The 27,603-nt window shown below is 36.1% G+C and overlaps 1 protein-coding gene and 1 long non-coding RNA gene across 3 annotated transcripts in view; one reads left to right on the top strand and one right to left on the bottom strand.

Moving 5' to 3' along the window:
• RIMBP2 (RIMS binding protein 2) overlaps positions 1-27,603 on the top strand; it is a 1,089,352-nt gene that overhangs the window by 489,501 nt on the left and 572,248 nt on the right. For both annotated transcript variants that reach the window (XM_053701856.1, XM_053701857.1), the window contains one exon: positions 8,949-9,089. In XM_053701856.1, coding sequence (XP_053557831.1) covers positions 8,949-9,089 — 141 coding nt within the window. The remainder of the gene's footprint in view (positions 1-8,948; positions 9,090-27,603) is intronic.
• The window catches only part of LOC128648907 (uncharacterized), a 215,585-nt gene that overhangs the window by 160,701 nt on the left and 27,281 nt on the right, over positions 1-27,603 (bottom strand). The window lies entirely within an intron of this gene.

Genomic DNA, 27,603 nt, shown 5'->3' with positions numbered 1-27,603 from the left:
ATGAAAGTTTTTTTGGACTTTACTGTCCCTTTAAGCAAGGTATATCTTACATGATATTTACCCACTTTATTCTTGCCCAACATTCACTGCTCATATGTAATGATGTTCCATTTATATATTTGTTTAACAATAAGAATAAACAGTCTGTCAACTTTTCACTGCAAACCATTAGAAATTGTTTTGCTTTTCTAATGAACTTCCTCTATGAGTCATTATGCTGCTAAATTAAGCAGCTTTATCTGTGCAAACAAGAGTTAGGCTAGTCTTATTTTTAAAATTAGTGGAAAGAGCACATTATCCATCTGTGACATGTTCCTATTGACAAATTATGCCATTTTAAAGTTTACTGAAATGCCAAATATGAAAAGGTCATGTAGTGAGCTTGTCATGTGACTGGGTCTCCTTGCAGCTTTGTTGATTCATGCAACCTGATGTAAATAAGTAGCTACAAGCTTCCCAACAAAGTACCTTCAGTAACCTCTTCTATGTTTGCTCTCTAGTGGAAAAGGGACTAACTGGCAAGAACAATCATGTTTTGTAGCTCTTATATAGGTGCTTCACAATTATAATACAATTTATTCCTCTGCTGACCATAGGAAATTCTGAAGCATGGGCGTCCGCAGAAATTTTTCCAGGAAGGGGGGGGGGGGGGGCAAAAAAGTGAAATATTAAATACATAAATAAATCAGGGGTTGAAAATTATCCTAAATACTAATCCTAGTTTACTAGAACACTATACATTTTGAAGTTACTACATGCTAAACTTTAATACACTTTCATACACTTCTTTTATGCACTCAAGATACATCTGCATAGACACATTCAGACTAACACAGATACCTTAGCACCTTGACACACTGACACATACAGTATTGTGGTTATATGCAAAAAGGCATTTTAAAAATATAGAGTTGTCTCAGTGGTGGTTCGAGGGTTGCTGGGGCAGTGCTATAGACCCCTTTTCTTTGCTAGAAAAAGAGAAACACTAATTGCACTACTTCAGGTGTGTTCAGGAATTGCCCTTCATAATATACTTCTGTCTGCTAGTTAATCAATCTTGGTATTATACTGCAGATAACATTAATATTGAGGTGGCGGAGCTGTGTACTCAGTAAAAAATACTCCACATTATCAGTGCTGGACTGATGGCTATGTACACTTTGGAAGCACTCGCATTCCTTGTGGGCTAAATAAGTATAGAGCAATGTGATTATGGCAGAGTTGCCCTGTTTTAAAATATAACCTTTATTATGATATTTAAAAAAATAAATAAAATCCCTACCCATAGGAGAATTCTTAAGAACAAAAAGAAATTGCTCAGAGGAAGAATTATTTGAATTAAGAGCAAGAGAATTAGAAAACAGACTTAGCCAAAGAGGATATAGCAAGACATCTGTTAAAAAAACAAACAAAAGAAGAGCCAAGCATACCAAAAGACAAGATTTATTAAAACCAAAGTCGCGCAAACAGGATGGCAAAACGAGATTGGTGTTGACTTATAACTCACAGAGCCAGGATGTCCTTAATATACAGGGAGTGCAGAATTATTAGGCAAATGAGTATTTTGACCACATCATCCTCTTTATGCATGTTGTCTTACTCCAAGCTGTATAGGCTTGAAAGCCTACTACCAATTAAGCATATTAGGTGATGTGCATCTCTGTAATGAGAAGGGGTGTGGTCTAATGACATCAACACCCTATATCAGGTGTGCATAATTATTAGGCAACTTTGGCAAAATGGGTTAAAAGAAGGACTTGACAGGCTCAGAAAAGTCAAAAATAGTGAGATATCTTGCAGAGGGATGCAGCACTCTTAAAATTGCAAAGCTTCTGAAGCGTTATCATCGAACAATCAAGCGTTTCATTAAAAATAGTCAACAGGGTCACAAGAAGCGTGTGGAAAAACCAAGGCGCAAAATAACTGCCCATGAACTGAGAAAAGTCAAGCGTGCAGCTGCCAAGATGCCACTTGCCACCAGTTTGGCCATATTTCAGAGCTGCAACATCACTGGAGTGCCCAAAAGCTCAAGGTGTGCAATACTCAGAGACATGGCCAAGGTAAGAAAGGCTGAAAGACGGCCACCACTGAACAAGACACACAAGCTGAAATGTCAAGACTGGGCCAAGAAATATCTCAAGACTGATTTTTCTAAGGTTTTATGGACTGATGAAATGAGAGTGAGTCTTGATGGGCCAGATGGATGGGCCCGTGGCTGGATTGGTAAAGGGCAGAGCTCTCCAGTCCGACTCAGACGCCAGCAAGGTGGAGGTGGAGTACTGGTTTGGGCTGGTATCATCAAAGATGAGCTTGTGGGGCCTTTTCGGGTTGAGGATGGAGTCAAGCTCAACTCCCAGTCCTACTGCCAGTTTCTGGAAGACACCTTCTTCAAGCAGTGGTACAGGAAGAAGTCTGCATCCTTCAAGAAAAACATGATTTTCATGCAGGACAATGCTCCATCACACGCTTCCAAGTACTCCACAGCGTGGCTGGCAAGAAAGGGTATAAAAGAAGAAAATCTAATGACATGGCCTCCTTGTTCACCTGATCTGAACCCCATTGAGAACCTGTGGTCCATCATCAAATGTGAGATTTACAACGAGGGAAAACAGTACACCTCTCTGAACAGTGTCTGGGAGGCTGTGGTTGCTGCTGCACGCAATGTTGATGGTGAACAGATCAAAACACTGGCAGAATCCATGGATGGCAGGCTTTTGAGTGTCCTTGCAAAGAAAGGTGGCTATATTGGTCACTGATTTGTTTTTGTTTTGTTTTTGAATGTCAGAAATGTATATTTGTGAATGTTGAGATGTTATATTGGTTTCACTGGAAAAAATAAATAATTGAAATGGGTATATATTTGTTTTTTGTTAAGTTGCCTAATAATTATGCACAGTAATAGTCACCTGCACACACAGATATCCCCCTAAAATAGCTATAACTAAAAACAAACTAAAAACTACTTCCAAAACTATTCAGCTTTGATATTAATGAGTTTTTTGGGTTCATTGAGAACATGGTTGTTGTTCAATAATAAAATTAATCCTCAAAAATACAACTTGCCTAATAATTCTGCACTCCCTGTAGTCCAAAAACATTGGCACATTTTACAGTCAGATCATGTTCTTAAAAGGACACAACCCAAATGTTTTCTTTCGTGATTCAGATAGAGCATGACATTTTAAGCAACTTTCTCATTTACTCCTATTATCAATTTTTTTCATTCTCTTGGTATCTTTATTTGAAATGCAAGAATGTAAGTTTAGATGCCAACCCATTTTTGGTGAACATCCTGGGTTGTTCTTGCTGATTGGTGGATAAATTAATCCACCAATACAAAAGTGCTGTCCAGAGTGCTGAACCAAAAAAAAACTTAGATGCATTCTTTTTCAAATAAAGATAGCAAGAGAATGAAGAAAAATTAATAATATGAGTAAATAGAAAGTTGCTTAAAATTGCATGCTCTATCTGAATCACGAAAGAAAAAATGTGGGTTCAGTGTCCCTTTAAGGATCTAATAGGACCGAAGATTGAAGTAAGTTACAGAAGAACTAAAAATGTAAAAGATCTTTTAAGCTCAAGCCTCTACGAAAGAAAAAAGAAAACTATACAGAGAACCAATATACCTTATGGATCATATCACTGTGGATCATGCATAAGTTGCAAACATTTGAAAAAACCTTATCAGTCAAAGATATATTTGACAAAATACATACTATACGGTCATTTATAAACTGCAACACAATAGGGGTGATTTATTTATTACAATGTAAATGCCCGAAGGTTGATGTAGGAATGACGTCACGTAAATTACGGACAAGATTGCAAGAACATCTCCATAATATAAATAACACATCCAAAGATCTAGAAAAAAGAACAATTACCTCAGTAGCATATCACTTTTATACAGCGAGTGCAGAATTATTAGGCAAATGAGTATTTTGACCACATCATCCTCTTTATGCATGTTGTCTTACTCCAAGCTGTATAGGCTCGAAAGGCTACTACCAATTAAGCATATTAGGTGATGTGCATCTCTGTAATGAGAAGGGGTGTGGTCTAATGACATCAACACCCTATATCAGGTGTGCATAATTATTAGGCAACTTCCTTTCCTTTGGCAAAATGGGTCAAAAGAAGGACTTGACAGGCTCAGAAAAGTCAAAAATAGTGAGATATCTTGCAGAGGGATGCAGCACTCTTAAAATTGCAAAGCTTCTGAAGCGTGATCATCGAACAATCAAGCGTTTCATTCAAAATAGTCAACAAGGCCGCAAGAAGCGTGTGGAAAAACCAAGGCGCAAAATAACTGCCCATGAACTGAGAAAAGTCAAGCGTGCAGCTGCCAAGATGCCACTTGCCACCAGTTTGGCCATATTTCAGAGCTGCAACATCACTGGAGTGCCCAAAAGCACAAGGTGTGCAATACTCAGAGACATGGCCAAGGTAAGAAAGGCTGAAAGATGACCACCACTGAACAAGACACACAAGCTGAAACGTCAAGACTGGGCCAAGAAATATCTCAAGACTGATTTTTCTAAGGTTTTATGGACTGATGAAATGAGAGTGAGTCTTGATGGGCCAGATGGATGGGCCCGTGGCTGGATTGGTAAAGGGCAGAGAGCTCCAATCCGACTCAGATGCCAGCAAGGTGGAGGTGGAGTACTGGTTTGGGCTGGTATCATCAAAGATGAGCTTGTGTGGCCTTTTCGGGTTGAGGATGGAGTCAAGCTCAACTCCCAGTCCTACTGCCAGTTTCTGGAAGACACCTTATTCAAGCAGTGGTACAGGAAGAAGTCTGCATCCTTCAAGAAACACATGATTTTCATGCAGGACAATGCTCCATCACACGCGTCCAAGTACTCCACAGCGTAGCTGGCAAGAAAGGGTATAAAAGAAGAAAATCTAATGACATGGCCTCCTTGTTCACCTGATCTGAACCCCATTGAGAACCTGTGGTCCATCATCAAATGTGAGATTTACAAGGAGGGAAAACAGTACACCTCTCTGAACAGTGTCTGGGAGGCTGTGGTTGCTGCTGCACGCAATGTTGATGGTGAACAGATCAAAACACTGACAGAATCCATGGATGGCAGGCTTTTGAGTGTCCTTGCAAAGAAAGGTGGCTATATTGGTCACTGATTTGTTTTTGTTTTGATTTTGAATGTCAGAAATGTATATTTGTGAATGTTGAGATGTTATATTGGTTTCACTGGTAAAAATAAATAATTGAAATGGGTATATATTTGTTTTTTGTTAAGTTGCCTAATAATTATGCACAGTAATAGTCACCTGCACACACAGATATCCCCCTAAAATAGCTATAACTAAAAACAAACTAAAAACTACTTCCAAAACTATTCAGCTTTGATATTAATGAGTTTTTCTGGGTTCATTGAGAACATGGTTGTTGTTCAATAATAAAATTAATCCTCAAAAATACAACTTGCCTAATAATTCTGCACTCCCTGTAGATACCATCAAGCGAAACCTGATGGTCTACAATGTTGTGGATTACAAAAAAAAAGTCTGGGAATAAGAGGAGGAGATATGGAGAAAATATTATTACAGAATATATCTGCTAAATTCAGTCCAGCCTTACGGACTGAATGAACATAATAATTATTTATCCTCTTTCTAAGAAACCAGAAAGAATATTAACCCAATTATTCAGATAATTCACAGGATGTATTAATACTTTAGAATTCGGATGACTGATAAACATTAAATATTTGTTAAAAATTAATAAGTATGGATTAAATTGTAATTAAATTCTAATTTTAGAATAAAAACTAAATAAAGGATAATAGAAATAAGCAAGTTAGAATGATTATAATGGTCAATTTAAAGAAACATTTAATACAAGTGAACAGAATACTAATATACAAGCAAAAACATGTATAGGGTAGCATAGGTCTAACAAAACATCATAATAATACATCTAGTAAATATAATAATGTATTGTATTCAGGAGACATATATTATAGTTTTTATAGGGTCATTCTGAAGATACATGTGTATATAATATATAAAATAAGAGCACTACATATCTAGTCCGAGCCAATAAGAACTAAATAAGGTCACAGCATAATCCTTACACACTTAGTATCCACCGTATTATCATCACCAATAATTATAATTTGTATAATTATTATTCTTATTGTTTATACGTTCACAATCATATCTCTTTTGTATTTGGAGTATAATACTAAAACATCTCTAATATAATTTTGAATACACAGTTTATAATGTATGTTTAGGCACTAGTTAGTGGTTTTCTGTATACATCAACAGCACTCAATATATTGCATAATGAATAACAAGTAAGAACATTTTCTTCATTTATGGCAAAATTACGATACACTATTTGAATTGATTTAAAGGGACAGTCAACACCAGAATTTTTGTTGTTTTAAAAGATCGATAATCCCTTAATTACCAATTCCCCAGTTTTGCATAACCAACACAGTTATAATTATACACGTTTTACCTCTGTAATGACCTTGTATCTAAGCCTCAGCAGACTGCCCCCTTATTTCAGTTCTTTTGACAGACTTTCATTTTAGCCAATCAGAGCTGTCTCCATGGTAAATTTTCGTGCATGAGCTCAATGTTATCTATATGAAACACGTGAACTTATGCCCTCTAGTGGTGAAAAACTATCAAAATGCATTTAGATTAGAGGCAGCCTTCAAGGTCTAAGAGATTAGCATATAAACCTCCTAGGTTTAGCTTTCAACTAAGAATACCAAGAGAACAAAGCAAAATTGGTGATAAAAGTAAATTGGAAAGTTGTTTAAAATTACATGCCCTATTTGAAACATGAAAAAAAAAATTTAGACTTGACTGTCCCTTTAAGCCAGCATTGATATTATAGCAGCCACTGTTGCAAATCCATTGTTGATTAAGTATGAATACTGAGCTTCTAAATAAGTGGATACAATTCTCCATACTTAGGGGCCAATTTATCATAGTGCGAGCGGACATGATACGATGTAGCGTATCATGTCCGCCGCACATCGATAAATGCCGACAGCATACTCTGTCGGCATTTATCATTGCAAAAGCAGGTCTTGTGAACTGTTTGCGCAATGCCGCCCCCTGCAGATTCGCAACCAATCGGCCGCTAGAAGGGGATGTCAATCAACCCGATCGTAATCGATCGGGTTGATTTCTGTCCGCTGCCTCAGAGCAGGTGGACAAGTTATGGAGCAGCATTCTGACTTCTTTTTCCGCCCCATTGTATTTACGCACATCAAATGACAGGCATCTGCATCAATGTAACTACAAACATCCAACAGACGTTAATTTAGTAAGATTGGTAAATAATATCTGGACTGTGATTGAGTAAAAGTAAGATTCACTCCCATTGGTCAATACGTCACAAATTGTCATAGTAGGAGGAGTAAAAAGGCACATAAATATTCACGGTAAACGCCACGCCTGTACCCTTTGAGAAAGCCAGCAAGTGGTGAAACATATCAGGGGACAAGGGGGAGATCTTGTAAATAGTAATAGTTCTTGCTTAACTTTTATATTGCAAACTCATGGGGGCCCTTGCTATAATAACATGCATTTATGTTGCAAAATATTGATTCACTTTTGCTGCCTTTTGGTAATTGTTTGCATTTAGCATTAAATTGATATCTAATTTGCATCAAACCACTGACTAAGCATTTTTTTTATTTAAATTTAACCATTAGCTGTATTGGCAATGAAGGGTTAATGATTTAGTGCTGCTTAAGACTGTCTGCTCCCATTTTCCCCTTCTTTAACCCTTTTCTATCTATTTCTTGTATACTTCTTGCTTTTTCAATCTGATTATTTTATAATTAAATTCAAACAGTCTCCTTGCACCATTAATTGCTACAAAATAAGCAGGTAGCAATTATTTGTTAAATCTCTCCATACTGACTGTTTGGTGCTGTTACCTTTAAAAAAATAAAAATAAAATATTATATATATATATATATATACACTTTTTTAAACATCACCCATTTGTGCAAACACCTGCAGGATGAGCAGAAATTCTGTTGTTGTAGAAATGACCGACTATTAAAGGGACACTGAACCCAAATTTTTTCTTTTGTGATTCAGATAGAGCATGCAATTTTAAGCAAATTTCTAATTTACTCCTATTAGCAATTTTTCTTTGTTCTCTTGCTATCTTTATTTGAAAAAGAAGGCATCTAAGTTTTTTTGTTTGTTTCAGTACTCTGGACAGCACTTTTTTATTGGTGGATGAATTTATCCACCAATCAGCAAGGACAACCCAGGTTGTTCACCAAAAATGGGCCGGCATTTAAACTTACATTCTTGCAGTTCAAATAAAGATACCAAGAGAATGATGAAAATTTGATAATAGGAGTAAATTCGAAAGTTGCTTAAAATGTCATGCTCTATCTGAATCACAAAAGAAAAAATTTGGGTACAGTGTCTATTTAACTAAGTGCCTAAAACTGGCTGGTTTTGTTGCTTTGTAGTGCAACAGCAGACTATGTTCATCCGATGGTGCGGGCACTATTGGCATCTTATTTGGTTGTACTGTACGCCTTTCACAAACTAAAAGAAAAGGTTTTCTACCGGCTGCACAGCAAAGGAGCACCCAAAAGGGTGCACAAGCAGAACTTGCAGGGTTGAAGGTAAGCCTTCTGCATTCTGTGCTCTAATGCTTATGGGGCATTGCAGTAACAGATTTGAGTCACTGTTCTTTTAAACTCTCCACTTATGTATCTTTTCATATAATCTGTAGATAGAAAAAAAGTTACAATTGTTTTGTCCTTAATATAAAATTGTTGATTTCCAGCATATGCCGTTCTCTGCATGATGAAACGTTAAAACCTTTAAGGCAGAGCTGAATACATACTGTGAATGATATGACTGATATTAGTTGATTTACTGCTAAGAAGTTGTCCACCGAAATAACAGACTTTCTTTCCTTCTTTTAGTTTAGAAATGATCTCCAGTGCCTGCAGCCATCAGTGCGACACAGAACATACAGCCAGATACATTTTCTAGAGGAACAGTCTCACCCATTCAAATCCAATGTCACTGCAGTATCTCCGGAGAGGGTACAGTGGAGCTTTCTAGTAAGTACCATTTGTTCTCTTTAAAGATTTGCTTGAAAAAAACTATTTGCTTAAACCCAATAGTCCCAGTTTTTTTTTTACAATAAGGGATTGATTCTTTAAAGCTCTGTGGTTTTACAGGATTATCTAGCAAGTTTTGTCAGTACTGTAAGGTCCGTCAAAGAATTTTAGAAAGGTAAAATTTAGCTTGAGACCTGTTAATATCATTAAGAGGGGTTCTGAATATGAAGGAGAGACACATACGTTACATTACAATGCTCAAAAAAAAATGACAAGTTTTTAATAATTGGGCCGTATATGTCCCTTTGGACAAGTTTCAAGATGCAGATAAGTTTAACAGGAAGTGGTATCTGTGCTACATAAAATGTTATGCCGCATTTAGCTTCTAATTGAAGTAAATTGTACCTGAAAGCCAGTTGTTCACTAACCTTTATAAAGCTGTGGCAATCCACCAACTACTCCCCCTGCTCTGATGTTGGAACTATACTATAGGGAACTATACCACAAGCACGTAATGAAAATGTTAGTTAAAGGGACATAATACTCATATGCTAAATCACTTGAAACTGATGCAGTATAACTGTAAAAAACTGACAGGAAAATATCACCTGAGCATCTCTATGTAAAAAAAGAAGATATTTTACCTCACAATCTCCTCAGCTCAGCAGATTAAGTTCTGTGTAAAAAGTTATACTCGGCTGCAAGTAAAAAATTAAAAAATGAAGAAACGAACAGCAGCCAATCAGCATCAACAGTGCTGAGGTCATGAACTCTTTTACTGTGATCTCATGAGATTTGACTTTACTCTCAGGAGATTTCATAGTAACCTTCCTTTAAACTGAATAGGGAAATAACATGAGAGTCCACGAGGCTCAACCCCTTAGCTGTCCCGGGACAGACATACTGATTTGCTGCTTAGAAGTCCTTTACAATGGGATGTGGCTACTGAGGAACTTTTGAGGTAAAATATCTTTCTTTTTTACATAGAGATGTTCAGGTGATATTTTCTAGTCAGCGTTTTACAGCTATGCTGCATCACTTTCAAGTGTTTCAACATTTGGATATTATGGCCCTTTAAATCAGCACAGGAACATCCTTCCGGCTCCAGGGATATGCTACAACAGCAATCCCAGGGTGGACGGCTAATATGTGTATTGTGTTAGTGCATGTAGCTGTGAGTTGAGATCTTGCAGAGCGCTAGTCAGAGAAATTAAAACTATTAAACAATTAAAACATTGAAACATCCCAAAAAAGTTCAAATATAAAGCTTGGTTGAATTAAATATAGACACCATGATTGTGGAAGGTTAAGTAACCGGTGTAAGTAACTTAGAAAACCTTATACGACTTATTATTGCCATCAGTAATAAAACTTTTTGTTTCTGCTTCCAGAATCATTGTGTCTATATTTAATTCAACCCAGCTTTATATTTGGACTTTTTTGGGGTTTTTTAATGTTTTAATTGTTTCATTTTCTATTGTGATTACATTTTATTGAACAATGTTTCGCTGTTATTTGCTTTGAATATTGTCACTTTTTTTGTAGATGACACTACTTGTATTAGCCTTCTGCCATATCTGATCTGTATTGTTTTAGCTGGTCATGCTAGGGGTGTGATAGCGCTCTGCAACTCTGCAAGGAGTTTCAATACTTTTAATTGCGCATTTATCCCTCTGTTTTTGTTTCAAGAATACAATTTAAGCTTTCTTAAAGGGATATGAAACTCAAAAATTGATTTTGTGAGTAAGACAGATCATACCATTTAAAAAAAGGTTTCCAGTTTACTTATATTATCAATTTTGCTTTGTTCCTATGATATTCTGTGTTAAAGAGATACCTAGGTAGACTACATGGCAGGAAGTAGTGCTGCCATCTAGTGCTCTTGCAAATGAAAAAGTTTGCAAAGCAGCTGCCATATAGTGCTCCAGAAATGGGCCGGCACATATGCATACTTCCCTGATTTTCAACAAAAGATGCCAAGAGAATGAAGGAAATGTTATAATAGAAATAAATTAGAAAGTTGTTTAAAATTGCATGCTCTATCTGAATCATGAAAGAAACAATTTGGGTTCCATATCCTTTTAAGATTCATATATATATTTGTTATACTCATTTTTTGATAATAAAAGTAGCTTTCTTCAACTACAAAAAGACTTACAAAGCTACAGACAATTGTGCAGGTTGAATATGGTTTATTACAGGCCAACAATGTGTCAACTATTTTTTTTTTTTTTATCAAACATTGGTCCCTCTATTCACCACCAACCTATGAATACACCTCAACCTGGTATTTACCTCTGTGGGTTAGGTGGATGTATATAATGACATGGGAGTCACGAGCTGGATAACCATAGAGTATTTGTCTGTAATTGGGTGCATAGAAGGTACAGGGGTTGGTATTATATGTGGCTTGTGATACACTACATGGAGGAGTGACTTGTTACACAAAAAATATTTAGTGACAATGAAAGAGCCCCAATTACACATTTAAAGGGACACTCAACTCAAAATAATACTTTCATGATTCAGATAGAGCAGACAATTTTAAACAACTTTCCAATTTACTTCCAATAACAAAATGTGCACAGTCTTTTTATATTTACACATTTTTAGTCACTTGCTCCTACTGAGCATGTGCAAGAATTCACAGAATATACGTATATGCATTTGTGATTGGCTGAGGTCTGTCACATGATACAGGAGGAGTGTCAATAGACATAACTGAAATTTGTCAGAAAAACATCTACTACTCATTTGAAGTTTGCTGTTGCATTGTATTTGTATCATGCGTTTGTTGATCATTCAAATCTACTGTTTTTACTGGTCTTTTAATTGTTCTTGCATGAAAAAAAATTTAAACTTTTTAGTTTTTACGTTTGTCTTGAGCAAGAATAGCTTATTGGCATTTCCCATATTTTTATTAAGTGAGAGACTATGGTATGTAGCGACTTGTATTTTACTCACCTGATGAAACGGTAATATGACCAAAAAACACAGTGTGAGATATTGATATGTTTTTATACTTTTAATAAATAGCATATTGTTTTTATATGTGCTACTGTCCAAACTTTTATTTGCCACTCATGACTTGGCTTATATGTGAGGCTGTGTGAGAGCTTTATGTGGACTGCTCCACAACTTACCTACCAGCAAGAGCCATAATATTTCCTGTTAAAGGCTGATGTTGTTTAGGATTATTATTGATGTGGGAGATCGTTTTAACCATCATGACTGCCGAGGATTACCACACAAAGTGATAAGCAAGTTGCACAGCTTCTAAAAGTAAACACGTCTGAAATTGCACTTGTTTAGTACATCTAAATGTATTTATGGTAACGATTTTGGAAATATTACATCATTGGAGCACTTGTGTGTTGGGTGACACAAAGAGGAAGCCGCCTTAAAGCCCAGTCATATACCAGGTTAGATTCAGCTTAGCACTGAAGATCACATGTTTCTGGGACATTGGATGTGCCAATCACAATAATGCAAAATAATCAATTATTTAATCATGTAATCACACCAACAATTAGGGATTTATGATTCCATTGTTTCTATTAAGTGAGAGGGATCTGCCTCCAGAAATCTGACTGATGATTTTCAGTGCTGGATTATCCTTTTCTTCTACTACTACTAATAGTAATAATAATAACAATAATAGTAGTAATAATAATAACAATAATAGTAATAATAATAGTAATAATAATAATAAACTGTTATTTGGAAAATGCCTTTTAGGTGGGACAAATAAAATATCATCTTGTTATTTTAGGATCTTAACAAAAGAAACAGAAATACATGTGAATCTCATAGTATCAAAGTTTGTTTCCTTGGGGATAGAAGCAGTGGTTTATCTACCTTTTAATATTTTTTAATTTGTTGTGACATTGTTATATTATATCGTTGTTCAGTAGGGGACCTTGTTTTTAAGACGCTTCTTTTTATTAACGCAATAAACTTCTAAAGATTTTTATTGTACATAGCTGAGAATATGTATTGCTCCCTATACACTGCTTTACAAGGCTAATAAATGCACCTTGTAAATAGCGGAATTGATTGTTGTAGGGGTAAAATAAAATCTGATATCCAGGAATGCTTCCTTGAACACCACTGTCTTCACAAAAACATCTACTTGTAAAGCCTATACCAATACACCAGACACTGGGCACTCTGTACTCATCTTGGATTGGAAATAAAACGGAAAGCAGCTATTTGCTTAAAGGGACAGTCAAGCTTCAACATTCATGATCCAGATAAAGCATGCAATTTTAAGCAACTTTCCAATGTACTTCTCTTATCAGTTCTCTAGGTATCCTTTGTTAAAGAGTAATCCTAGGTGAGCTCAGGAGTGTACATGTGTTCTTAGCCATCTGGCAGCAATGTTTACAAAAATGTTTGTAGCAATGTTATACGTAGTTGCACACTCTGCTGCCGTAAATTAAAATGTAGTATTCTATGGCAGTAGTGTTTGTAACTATGTATAACATTGCTATGAACATTGTTGCAAACACTGCTGCCAGATGATTAAGGACACATGCATGCTCCTGAGCTCACCAAGGATTATGCTTTAATACTTATAATAATTTAGGATACCAAGAGAACTAAGGAAAATTGATAACAGAAGTACATTGAAAAGTTGCTTAAAATTGCATTCTCTTTCTGAATCATGTCCCTTTAAGTTTGACTTTACTGTCCCTTTAAAGGAATAGGAAAGTCCAAACTAAACTTTCAGGATTCAGATAGAACAGGTAATTTTAAGACACTTTTAAATTCACTTTTATTTTCAAATGTGCTTTGTTATCTTGGTATCCCTTGTTGAAAAAGTATACACATATCCTACACTAGTGGGAGCTAGCTGCTGATTGGTGCCTGCACACATTTGTCTCTTGTGATTGGCTAACTATAAGTGTTCAGCTACCTGCCAGTGGTGCGATGATGCTCCTTCAGCAAAGGATACCTATAGAATGAAGCAAATTTGATAATAGAAGTAAATTGGAAAGTTGTTTGAAATTGTATGTTTTTTTAAAAAATATATATATATATTTTTATTAAAAAAACAGTTTAAAATACAAAGTCAAAATATTCTTTCTCTTTTAATGCATTTTTCTTTACATAGCTTTAAAGTACCAAGAGTCATTGTGACTATGCCTCTAATGAGCAAGTTCTTAACAAGACAGTGGTCAACACAATCAATTCAAAATGAAAAAATCTTGTTTACCCATAACCAAGTACACCACCACCCCGGGCCCAAAGGAGGGGGAGAGGGGGAAGGAGGAAAGGAGGAAGGAAAAAGTTTGTGGGGGACCCTAAGACACAAAGCTCTCTTATCTCTCATCTGTCACAATTATCAAAGTCCAATGCTGGTAAGATTTGATTTATCCTTATCTGGAGATCAGTCCCCATATACTCAATGAAATTCCCCCATACCTTCTTATAATGTTTAATCCCGTTATAGTTATAAAATAGCTTGTTTGACCAACCGGTTTTTAATTGTTTTTATCAAGGGGATTTTATTTATTTATCCAGTTGTTAAAGGTAAGTGATCTAACTAACACAATTCCCCACTAGATGCATTTATACTTCGCACCCCAATTCGGTGTTTTATTTAAAAATAGGATATTTTCTTCTATTATTTTGATGTTTTCCTTCAAGATTGATGAAAATAAGAATTCAACGTTTCCCCAAAGTTGTCAGTTTTGGGCATGTGGCTAGCAAGTGCAGGATGTTGGGATCTGCTTCTCTACATTTCTTGCATGCATTCTCAATTTGTAACCTCCTTTTTTGTACTCTCCTTGGGGTAATATAATGAAATTGTATAAGCCTAAATTGGGACTCTCTAAATTTAGCTGAGCTAGTTAAGCCCTTTATGATCCCAAAGCTTTTCTGGATTTTGGAACTAAAATGTGGGGAAAGCCTTTCCCATCTACTATTATACTATAATCTACTATTAAACTCTTTGGCTAAATCCTCCTCTAATGTAGTTTGTAAGATTCCATATATATAGGTGAAACATAGAGGCCGAATTATCAAATGTCTGTCGGACCTGATCCAACAGTGCGTATCAGGTCCGACAGACATCGCTGAATGCGGAGAGCTATACGCTCTCCATAGTCAGCATTGCACCAGCAGCTCACAAGAGCTGCTGGTGCAACGCCGCCCCCTACAGACTCGCGGCCAATGGGCCGCCAGCATGGAGGTGTCAATCAACCCGATCGTACTCGATCGGGTTGAATTGTGGCGATTCCTGTCCGCCTGCTCAGAGCAGGGGGACAGGGTTATGGAGCAGCAGTCTTTAGACCGCTGCTTCATAACTGCTGTTTCTGGCGAGTCTGAAAACTCGCCAGAAACACGGGCCCACAAACTCCGTACGGAGCTTGATAAATGGGCCTCTAAACCTTTTTTTGATCTTAAGACAATCCAATAATGGGTGTCTATGGCGTAGATTTGGATGATATTTTAATCATCTGGAGTAAATAGTGTTCTGCCTGCCTAAAATGGAGCTATTCTTTTTTTAGAGATATTATATATCCTTTGAAAATTTCTGAAATTATATGGTTTTACAGTTAAAGGATCGACCAGATGGTTAAGCTAGGTGATTTTTTTTTACTTTTCCATTTTTAGAATGCCCTGCCTTGTACCCCAGGTAGAAATCTCGGATTCCCTAATAAGGGCAAATGTTTTGAGACGGTATAGGTCCCTCCCTTTGCCTTCAACATTATTCTCCAAGCAACAAGTATATCTTTTATCAAGGGGTCGGCATAGATCTTAGGCCCCACCTCCTTATTTAATGCTTGGAGAATGAAAGCAAGTGAAAAAGGGGCAAATATTGTTTCATCCATGTTACAATTAGTGAACTGGTTGAGCTAACCAGTCAAGGGGCCATCTCAAGAGTGTTGCATGGTTATATAGTTTAATGTTGGGTTAGGGCCAATCTCCCCTTTGCACTTGAAAGGTAAAGTTTATCCAACCTAATCCTCTGTTTTTTTCCTCTCCAGAGAAAATATCTCAAGGCTTTTGAGAATTTAATAAGATCTTGTGTTTTTATTGCAAATTGTATGCTATATCGGAATCTATCGGAATCATGAAAGAAAATTTTGGGGTTTCCTGTCCCTTTCATATAGTAAAAAATAGAGCAAAATAAATAAACCTATATTGCAAAGTTTTTTCAGTAAACATTATTAAGAATGACATATTTCAATCTGAGAGTGTTTTTATTTGTGTTCAATATGTGATCTTTTATAAAATTAAATTTCACTTGACTGAGATAACCTTATTCAAATCTAGTCTTATTGTCTGCAATTTCTTTATTACAATTTAAAGGGACATGAAACCCCAAAATGTTCTTTCATGATTCATTTGCAAAAGCAATAGATGGCAGCCCTATATCCTGCAATGTAATGCTCCAAACACCTACCCAGGTATCTCTTCAACATAGAAGGCCATGGGAACAAAGCAAATTTGATAATAGAAGTAAATTGGTAACTTTTTTACAATAGTTTGCTCTGAATCACAAAAGAAAACGTTTGGGTTTCATTTACCTTAAATATCTCAGTCAAATTAATTTAAATTTCTGAATCTTTTCCTATCTTAGTTTTTACAATGAGATCTTTGCAGCAACAATATAAAATCCATTTCCCTGGACAAACACACATTAGTCTTGTCATTGATTTACTCTGTACATAAATAAAGCTGAGGCCTAAGCTGCATGCCTCTCTGTTACTAAGTGATAATGCAGTAGACAATAAATAGCGAGTGCAGACGTAGGAGGCCTGAAACATTAGTGCAGTCTGTTGTAAAATATGCTAAGATAAGAGACAATTTGCACTTCTGTTGTTGTCTAGAATTACTGTTTTATTTTTAGACTGGGTGGTTCTCTCTTTATTTTATTTCATACCAGTAGATTTTTGTTTTCATGGTACGTTATTACTTCTTCTTCCTTGCAGATCATAGTAAAATGAATATTGTCCGTGCTTTTCACAAGTCAGTGAGTGATTATCTAAAAAATATAAACAATAAGACAATATAGCATATAGAAATGTTAAGCATTCGTTTTCAAATGCCTTTAGAAAGCCAATCTTTGAACTTAAAGGGACACTGATTTACTCCTATTATCAATTTTTCTTCATACTCTTGTTATCTTTTTTTGGAAAGCAAGAATGTAAGTTTAGAAGCCGACCCATTTTTGGTTCACAACCTGGGTTGTCCTTGCTGATTGGAGTAAATTAGAAAGTTGCTTAAATTTGCATGCTTCATCTGAATCCTGAAAGAAAAAAAATGGGTTTAGTGTCCCTTTAACCCTGTACAAGGATATTATCACAGTGATAAAATCACTTTAAAGCTAAATGGTAGAGGAAAAACTCCACTCCTAATTCTTATAGGAGTTCTATTCTTAGCATCTGTGAGAAGCTTTTCACTTGCAGTAGATTTTTAACTCTTGTCTAAACCGCATAGAGAACCTAAAAACCTAACTGATGGAGTTTCTAGGGGGGGGGGGGGATTAATTACTGGTGGACCCCTAAACCTCAAAGCAGTCAGCTGCTCTGAAATTGCAGGGACCAGCCTTGTTTTACATGTCTGATGCTCTATTCAGAGATTTCCTGTATCTTTAGTTATGTGGTCAATGTTTTTCATCCCCCTGTGTTTAGAATCTTGAACTACCCCTATTTATCCTGGTTAATATTATTCAACCCACCAACGACTCTGCAGGTGGAGCGCACACTTCCCTCATCATCTAATCTCCAACTGAAGTGAAGCAATGTAACTGATCCAACAACACAATTTGAGGGTGTGCGTAGTATGTAGGACCAATCATATCAGTGCTGCTCAGAGTCACCGTCCCAGATGCATACAATGTATCCAAATAGTAACAAAGTTCAGTGTACTGCAATACGAACTACTGGGCCACGTAGTGAAAAAAGTTCAATGTTTATTGTATCCATCAAAAGCATGAAATATGCTCTGAAGCAACACACATAAAACAAAAAAAATCCATAGTAAGCAGGGGAGGCTGGAACTCCAACCCAGACACGTTTCCTGCTTATGCGCACTTGTTTACTGCTTAATGGAGACCCAGTCTCTACCCCCATGAATCTTAACCCTTTGAGTGCTAATGACGTCTCTGAGCCGTCACAGAGTTTCTCACTCTGGTGCTAATGACGGCTCAGAGCCATCATGAGCACTCTGCCACCTTGAGGGAGATCTGGGGGCTCCTTACTGCTCCTACCCGGGCGATCATGCCTGTAGAGTGACAGGCATCGCCGGGGCTTCACGTGATGCGCGGTGACGTCACGCGCAATTACATGATGATGTCACCGTGCAACTTTATTTATACTTAACAATGTTAAGTATAGGAGGAGGGGGCATGCTGCTTAGAAGCCTGTATCTCAGGCATCTAAGCAGCTACAGACCCCCAAGACCCATTGTTGGAAAGGTAATTGCTTAACCTTTCCAATAGTGTAAGTATGGGGGTCTGTAAAAAAAAATAAAAAAGTAAAAAATGTTTTCAAAAATTTCAAAAATAAAATAAAATATTAACACCCTGGTGAGAAATGGCTTAGCAGCCAAAGGGTTAAAGGGATAGTAAACACCAAAAATGTTATTGTTTAAAAAGATAGATAATCGCTTTTTTATATTTACCATTCCCCAGTTTTGCATAACCAACACTGTTATAGAAATAATACCTCTGTAATTACCTTGTATCTAAGCTTCTGCAGACTGCCTCCTTATCTCAGTTCTTTTAACAGATTGCATTTCAGGCAATTAGTGCTGAATCTTAAATAACTCCACATGCATGAGCACAATGTTATTTATATAAAACACATGAAAATCTGTTAAATTCATTCAGATAAGAGGCGGCCTTCAAGGGCTTAGAAATTAGCATATGATCCTACCTAGGTTTAGCTTTCAACTAAGATTAACAAAAGAACAAAGCAAATTTGATGATAAAAGTAAATTAGAAAGTTGTTTAAAATTACATGTCCTATTTGAATCATGGATTTTAATTTGGACTTTACTATCCCTTTAAACATTTAAAGGTATATACACATTCAAAATACACATTATTATATTATAACTGCTCACTTAAAGGGACAGTCTAGTCCAAAATAAAGTTTCATGATTTAGATAGGGAATATAATTTTAAACAATTTTCCAATTTACTTTTATCACCAATTTTGCTTTGTACTCTTGGTATTCTTAGTTGAAAGCTAAACCTAGGAGGTTCATATGCTAATTTCTAAGCCCTTGAAGGCCACCTCTTCTCGCAGGGCATTTTGACAGTTTTTCACCACTAGAGGGTGTTAGTTAATGTGTGTCAATGTGTGTCAAATAGTGGAGTTCCAGTAAACCAACTCGGATTGGCTAAAATGGATGTCTGTCAAAAGAACTGAAATAAGAGGGCAGTTTGCAGAGGCTTAGATACAAGATAATCACAGAGGTAAAAAGTGTATTTATATAACTGTGTTGGTTATGGAAAATTAGAGAATGTGTAATAAAAGGATTATCTATCTTTTTAAACAATAAAAATTCTGGTGTAAAATGTCCCTTTAATGTTAGTTCGATATGAAAACACAATATACACAGTATACTTTATATTTTGCTAATTTATTTGATAGTGAAATAGCTGATATTAAATAACTATAAACACCTCCATTTTATTCAATTTTTTTTTCTCAGTTACCCCCTCTCTTCCATACAGGGACATGATCTATACTCTGAAACATAAGTAGAGAAGTATGTGAGTTGTAGTGTTGTCTAAGAAACAGGTTTTTCAATGGATCTTAAATGTTCTAAAAATCGGTCCTTGATAGACCTTTTCGTCTTACCAACGTACTGTTTTAAACAGATTTTACATGTGAGGAAATATATTACATGAGTAGTAAAAAATTATTTTAAAAATGTATATTAAATTCACGACCAGTTTCTGTAGATTTAAATGTTTCACCTTCTTGAACATAATTATAAGTTTTGCAGATGGTCCTTCTACATCTATAGAAACCCGTTCTGCCTCTAAGCCAACTCTTATTGCTATTGTTAGGTAAATCTGAAGGCTAAATAAATTTCGCCAAGGTGTTGCCTCTTTTTGGGATAAAATCACATACTTCCTATACAATTTGTTTAAAAATTGGGTCAGAATATAATATAGAGATGGATTCCCTAATTATATTACAAACCTTATTGTACTGTAAACTTTAAGTTGTAATACATTTAAGTTTATTTTGGGTTCTAGATTTAAGGCTATTTTTATATCTCAATTAGTTATCTCTAGGGATGTTATCTACAGCTTGTCATGCCATATCTAAAACTCTATTATGATAGCCCCTATCTTTTAGTCTTTTAATGATGTCTAAAGCCTGTTCTTGATATTCTATTTCATTAGTACAATTCCTTTTGGCCCTGATGTATTGACCTTTGGGTATTCCTTTTTAAAGTATGCCTGGGATGACAAGAATCAAAACCTAAAAAAAAAAATGTCTTTAATTGTTCCTTCTTAATGTTACTACGGATAGTTAAATCCAAAAAATGATTGTACTCATCATTCTGTTCTCCTATAAAGGTAACATCACAAGTATTGTGATTCAAATAATGACAAAAAAATTAGCCATCCCTTCATTGCCTTCAAAGATGAAAAACAAATCATCTATGTATCGAAAATAGTGTATTATCCTCTCCCTAAATGTATTGCCATCCCCATAAACATGTGACTGCTCCCAACAACCTGTAAATTGGTTTCGTAAGAGGGGGCAAACATTTCTTGAGATAGAAATTCCTCTGGAACATGAAGAAGTTGTGCGTTAATAAATATTCAATCGATCTTAAAATAAACTATTTGGTTGTTGGTTCATAATTACTTTGGAAATCAATGAACAATTAAATGGCAATCATACCCTTATCATGTTGAATCAAAGTATATAGTGAATAAACATCTACCACTAAAAATCTATAAGGTGATTTCCATCTTACATTCTTTAGTTTGACCAATAATGATGTTGTATCCTGTATATAACTAGGTACATTTTTTACCAATAGCTACAAAAATGTATCAAAAAGATCAGACAGGGATTAATTCAAAGAATTAATACCAGATATTATAGGGCGTCCAGGGGAGGCATTTAAGATTTTTGTGAATCTTAGGAAAGTAATAGAAAATGGGAGTAACAGGGTGATCTGTTATTAGAATTTCCTGTATTGCTGGAGTATTTATATTACGATGGCTGGCAAATAATATTATACCAATTAGGATATCTTTACATTGCTCTGTTGGATTTTCTTTAAATTTTATATTATTATTATTATTGGTTATTTGTAGAGCGCTAACAGATATATCTCTGTATCACTTACTTACTTACTCTGTTTCATTAATATAGGACTCTTTTTTCAATAGGACTACATTGCCCCCCCCCCTTATAAGATGGTCTTATAAGTATCCTTTCATCGTTTGACAAACAGCATTCCATTGTTGTGGTGTTAGATTTGAGGTACATTTCTTTGATGTTTCGCTAAGAGTTCTAAGTTTATCCTCTACTGTTTTCTGAAAAATGTCTAAAACGTTTGATCTTGTTTGAACTGGGTAAAAGTTTATTTTATTTTTAAATTCCCTTAAATCAATATCTTTTTCATCAATAAGCCCTGAAGATATTGGAGCATTTTAATTAAGAAGATATTGTAAATCAATTATTAAACACCAATCAGAAAACACAAATTATCTATATTGGAATCGGACTTTAATGTAATCCCATTTTCTGTCTCATTTTCTATTTGTGTTATCTCATCATTCTGAAAAAAATGTTTGCACAGTTAACTTGAGTACAAAGCTGTTAACATCCAATATGGTGTTAAAGAGGTTAAAATGTTAAGATGGCACAAAATCCCTTAGACAACAGGTCCTCTTGTTCTTTAGAAAGATTGATAGATGACAAATGAATAACATTTTTATTTATGCATATTTCTTGATCTTTTGTCCCTGTGACCTAGTTGTATACATTTTTTGTGTCCCCCATTCTGGTTCTTGTGATGTGATATCCGTTTGTAATTCTGTTTGGGACCTAAATCTCCTTCCTTTGCCCTTCCTGCCTCTTATGTATTTTTTCAAGTGACTGATATTGGTCAGCAGTGGAGACCTTTAAAACATACAATTAAGGGGTATCAAAGTGCAGTGCATTCTATTAATGCACCATTTTGATTAAAACATTCACTTTAATTTACTAGTAAGGTGTTAAAAGTTACTAGCTCAGGGGGAAAGAGCTAGCAGTCCACTTAATATTAAAGATATGTTGGTTATCCAAGGGTTACAATATAATTTATTATTATCTCAGCAGTAACCTCCATTAATGTTGGTGTACTTATCAGCAGTTGCCAATCAATAAATGTTGTATATCCTATAATTATGAATATTAATAATTAATATTTTATCCTTTATTCTTGATTAGTTATCTTTATAGACACCTTGAATTATATTTATGTAAAAACTAGATTATTAATCAATTTTACACGCTTATTCTGTTACAATTTTCTATACAAAACAGATCATAAGATATATCTCTAAAAATTAACCTTACTCACGAATCGCTTATTAAAATTACTGCAAATAAGAATACCAGAACAGTCTATAATTAGTCAATAATTCTTAGTCCAATGCAAAAATATGGACTGCTAACTTAACAGTATTTAGTTAACTCTATAACAAGATACTTCACATAAATCTTACTGAATCTCAATAAAACTAAGAGAACTTTCAGAAAAGTATAATTAAACTATTTAGACCACAAATGGTTCTGTATAACTTCAATTAAAACGCCATCAATTGTATATTATATAATTTATTAATGCAACAGCGAATGTATATGCAATTTCTAAGAGATTTCACAATAAATAAGACTGACTTATAAATACCAAAATACAAATTATGCAATAAAATAAATAAGCATCAATATAATTATTTCTAAGCTACACAGGCCAATGGGACATACATTTAAAGTACAAAATACCCTTTTAAATCACAGCTACAATTTAATTATAGCTATAGAATACCTTTGATTTAAATATTAAAATATACTTAACAATCGCATATACTTTATTAGATAACCAGATGAGAGTTCAGCTTTTTCAGATAGATCCGTTCACCGTCATATATAAAGAGGTATATGCAATTCTGAAAGTAAAATGTTTAGGCCCAATTTTACTTTATAGAGACTGTGATCAAAAACCAGGTTGTCAGTCAAAAATCAGAAGCATGTGTCTTTTTTTTCCTCTTTCATGAGACTTTATCAAGTGATAAAGCCCACCTCTATTCTAATCATTGATGAACATTTTGGATACGAACTATCGGTGCTTGTCTTCTGATTGGCCCTAACAGAGCTGTCTTTCCATTGGCCCTACGAAGCTGAACATTTCATTGGCTTACTGGGAATGTATGGGTTTTAACAGTCAACCCCTTTGGCTGTTATACCAATTTTAGTCCATTAGGGGGCAGCAGACATAGAAAAACTAACTGTTTCATTATCAATTTTGCTATAGAAAATACAGATATTCTTATATATTTTTAAATGTATATTTAATATACTCTCTATTTCCTGCATCAAACAAATATGTCCAATATGTATGAGATCATTTAATATTATTTAATCTGAGTATTTCAAACCTAAACATGAGTATATTCCACTTCATTATGGCACTTAAAAGGATTTTAATACATTCAGCATGGATCCAACTATCATCTTATTTTTAAATTGTCATCTTTTCCAGTTATTATAAATATTGTAAACTTGTGGATATCACTTTAATATTCAGTGCATGGACTTATGTTTATGACCAATATTCACAGAACATCTTGTTGGTTTATTATATGTCTGAAAAATTAAGAAGCAGTGTTATTATTTTTGAACACATTGTAAATCTACCAATGCAGCTATTCTTTACTTCACTTCATATTTAATATTATACAAACAGACAATGTTCTAGGTTTATATATATATATATATATATATATATATTTACCATACTGAGGTACAAATTAAACATTTCTGCAGCTTAAAGATGTTTTATATTTAAAAATGAACTTTAAGTCCCAGTATCCATTCAATTGCCTGTGTCTCTTTCAAACATCATTTTGTGTAATGTAGAGAAGATTCAAGGAATATTTGAGAGTTTGTTTCACAATACACTTGAATCTAGGATCTAAATTATATATTCATCTAGCTAACTACAGGGTTAAAATGCTTCTCTTACTCATTTTCCATATAGACAGAATTTCTAGAATTTGGTGGATGTAGCCCAGCATGGGATATTTAAGTAGTTACTTTTACTGTAACCTTTTGAAGCCCTTGCATGGGGTAATTATCTATTTGGACTATTATTAGGGCAATTATTTAAGTTATAAAGTTTGATCTATTGCCCCATTAAGGGGCAAATTTACTAAGGCTGTAAGATAATACTGTAAAAATTTTGTTAAGTTTATTGCTTTTTACACTGTTTTGCAGAACTTGTGCAGCTTTTTTTCTCTTAAAGGCACAGTACCGTTTTATTTCTAAGTGTTATTTACTTTGATTACAGTGTTTTCCAAGCTTGCTTGTTACATTACTAGCCTGTTTAACATGTCTGATACCAAGGAAAATCCTTGTTCAATATGTTTGGATGCCATTGTGGAACCCCCTCTTAGAATGTGTCCCAAATGTACTGATATGTCTATTAATTATAAAGAACATATATTAGCACTTAAAAATAGAGCAATAGATGATTCTCAGTCAGAAGTGTCACAACCAGTAATGCCCGCACAAGTGACGCCAAGTACCTCTAGTGCGTCACATTCATTTACTTTACAAGACATGGCCACAGTTATGAATACAACCCTCACTGAGGTTTTGTCCAAACTGCCTGGTTTACAAGGAAACCGGGACAGCTCTGGGTTAAGGAAAAATGCTGAGCCATCTCACGCTTTAGTAGCCGTTTCTGATATACCCTCACAATGCTCTGAAGGGGCGAGGGATTTGTTATCTGAGGGAGAAATTTCTGATTCAGGAAAGACGCTTCCTCAGACAGATTCTGATATGACGGCCTTTAAATTTAAGCTTTAACACCTCCGCTTATTGCTTAGGGAGGTATTAGCAACTCTAGATGATTGTGACCCTATAGTGGTCCCAGAGAAATTGTGTAAAATGGATAGATACTTAGAGGTTCCTGTTTACACTGATGTTTTTCTAGTCCCTAAGAGGATTGTGAATATTATTGCTAAGGAGTGGGATAGACCAGGTATTCCATTCACTCCCCCTCCTGTTTTTAAGAAAATGTTTCCCATATCTGATACCATAAGGGACTCATGGCAGACAGTTCCTAAGGTGGAGGGAGCTATTTCTACTCTGTCTAAGCGTACAACTATACCTATCGAGGACAGTTGTGCTTTCAAAGATCCTATGGATAAAAAATTAGAGGGTCTCCTGAAGAAAATTTTTGTTCATCAAGGTTTTTCTCTCCAACCTATTGCGTGCATTGTTCCTGCAATGACTGCAGCTGCTTTCTGGTTTGAGGCTCTAGAAGAGGATCTTCAAATGGAGACTCCATTAGAGGAAATTATGGACAGAATTAAGGCACTTAAGTTGGCTAATTCTTTTATTACAGATGCTGCTTTTCAACTGGCTAAATTAGCGGCAAAGAATTCAGGTTTTGCCATTTTAGCACGCAGGGCGTTATGGCTTAAGTCCTGGTCTGCTGATGTGTCATCTAAATCTAAACTTTTGAACATTCCTTTCAAGGGTAAGACCCTATTCGGGCCTGAACTGAAGGAGATTATTTCAGACATCACTGGAGGGAAGGGTCATGCCCTCCCTCAGGATAGATCAAATAAGATGAGGGCCAAACAAAATAATTTTCGTTCCTTTCGGAACTTTAAGAGTGGTCCCGCTTCAGCTTCCTCTGCTACAAAGCAAGAGGGGAATTTTGCCCAATCCAAGTCAGTCTGGAGACCTAACCAGGCTTGGAACAAGGGTAAACAGGCCAAGAAGCCTGCAGCTGCCTCTAAGACAGCATGAAGGGGTAGCCCCCGATCCGGGACCAGATCTAGTAGGGGGCAGACTCTCTCTCTTCGCTCAGGCTTGGGCGAGAGATGTTCAGGATCCCTGGGCTTTAGAAATTGTGTCCCAGGGATACCTTCTGGAATTCCAGGGCTCCCTTCCAAGTGGGAGATTTCACATTTCTCGATTGTCTGTAAACCAGACAAAGAGAGAGGCGTTCTTACACTGTGTAGAAGACCTACATACCATGGGGGGATTTGCCCAGTCCCAAAGGAGGAACAGGGGCTAGGGTTTTATTCAAACCTGTTTGTGGTTCCCAAAAAAGAGGGAACTTTCAGACCAATCTTGGATCTCAAAATTCTAAACAAGTTCCTCAAAGTTCCATCATTCAAGATGGAGACTATTCGGACTATTCTATCACTGATCCAGGAGGGTCAATATATGACTACCGTGGACTTAAAGGATGCGTATCTACACATCCCTATTCACAGAGAATTTTCACAAAAGTGCTAGGGTCCCTTCTGGCGGTTCTACGACCACTGGACATAGCAGTGGCGCCTTATCTAGACGACATCTTAATTCAGGCGTCGACTTTCCAGCTAGCCAAGTCTCACACAGACATCATGTTGGCTTTTCTGACATCTCACGGGTGGAAGGTGAACATAAAAAAGAGTTCTCTCTTCCCTCTTACAAGAGTTTCCTTCCTAGGGACTCGGTAGAAATGAAAATATTTCTGACGGAAGTCAGAAAGTTAAAACTCTTATCCACTTGCCGAGCTCTTCATTCCATTCCTTGGCCATCAGTGGCTCAGTGTATGGAAGTAATCGGACTCATGGCAATGGACATAGTTCCTTTTGCTCGTCTACGCCTCAGACCACTGCAACTATGCATACTCAAACAGTGGAATGGGGATTATGCAGACTTATCTCCTCAACTGCATCTGGACCAGGAGACCAGAGATTCTTTTCTCTGGTGGTTGTCTCAGGACCACCTGTCTCAGAGAATGTGCTTCCGCAGGCCAGAGTGGCTCATTGTAACGACAGATGCCAGCCTGTTAGGCTGGGGTGCAGTCTGGAACTCCCTGAAAACACAGGGCTTATGGTCTCGGGAGGAAGCTCTCCTCCCGATAAACATTCTAGAACTGAGAGCGATTTTCAATGCACTTCAGGCATGGCCTCAGCTTGCTGCGGCCAAATTCATCAGGTTTCAGTCGGACAACATCACGACTGTAGCTTACATCAATCATCAGGGAGGAACAAGGAGTTCTCTAGCGATGATGGAGGTAACCAAAATAATTTGGTGGGCAGAGGATCACTCTTGCCATTTCTCAGCAATCCACATCCCAGGAGTAGAGAACTGGGAGGCGGATTTTCTAAGTCGTCAGACTCTTCATCCGGGGGAGTGGGAATTCCATCCGGAGGTATTCGCCCAACTGATTCAGCTATGGGGCACACCAGAATTGGATCTGATGGCATCTCGTCAGAATGCCAAGCTTCCTCGTTACGGGTCCA

The sequence above is a fragment of the Bombina bombina genome, chromosome 2 (genome assembly GCF_027579735.1).
Source record: "Bombina bombina isolate aBomBom1 chromosome 2, aBomBom1.pri, whole genome shotgun sequence".
In the NCBI taxonomy this organism is placed as follows: Eukaryota; Metazoa; Chordata; class Amphibia; order Anura; family Bombinatoridae; genus Bombina; species Bombina bombina.
The sequence above is the reverse complement of the archived record's forward strand: the minus strand, read 5'-3'. Positions and strand labels throughout refer to the sequence as shown.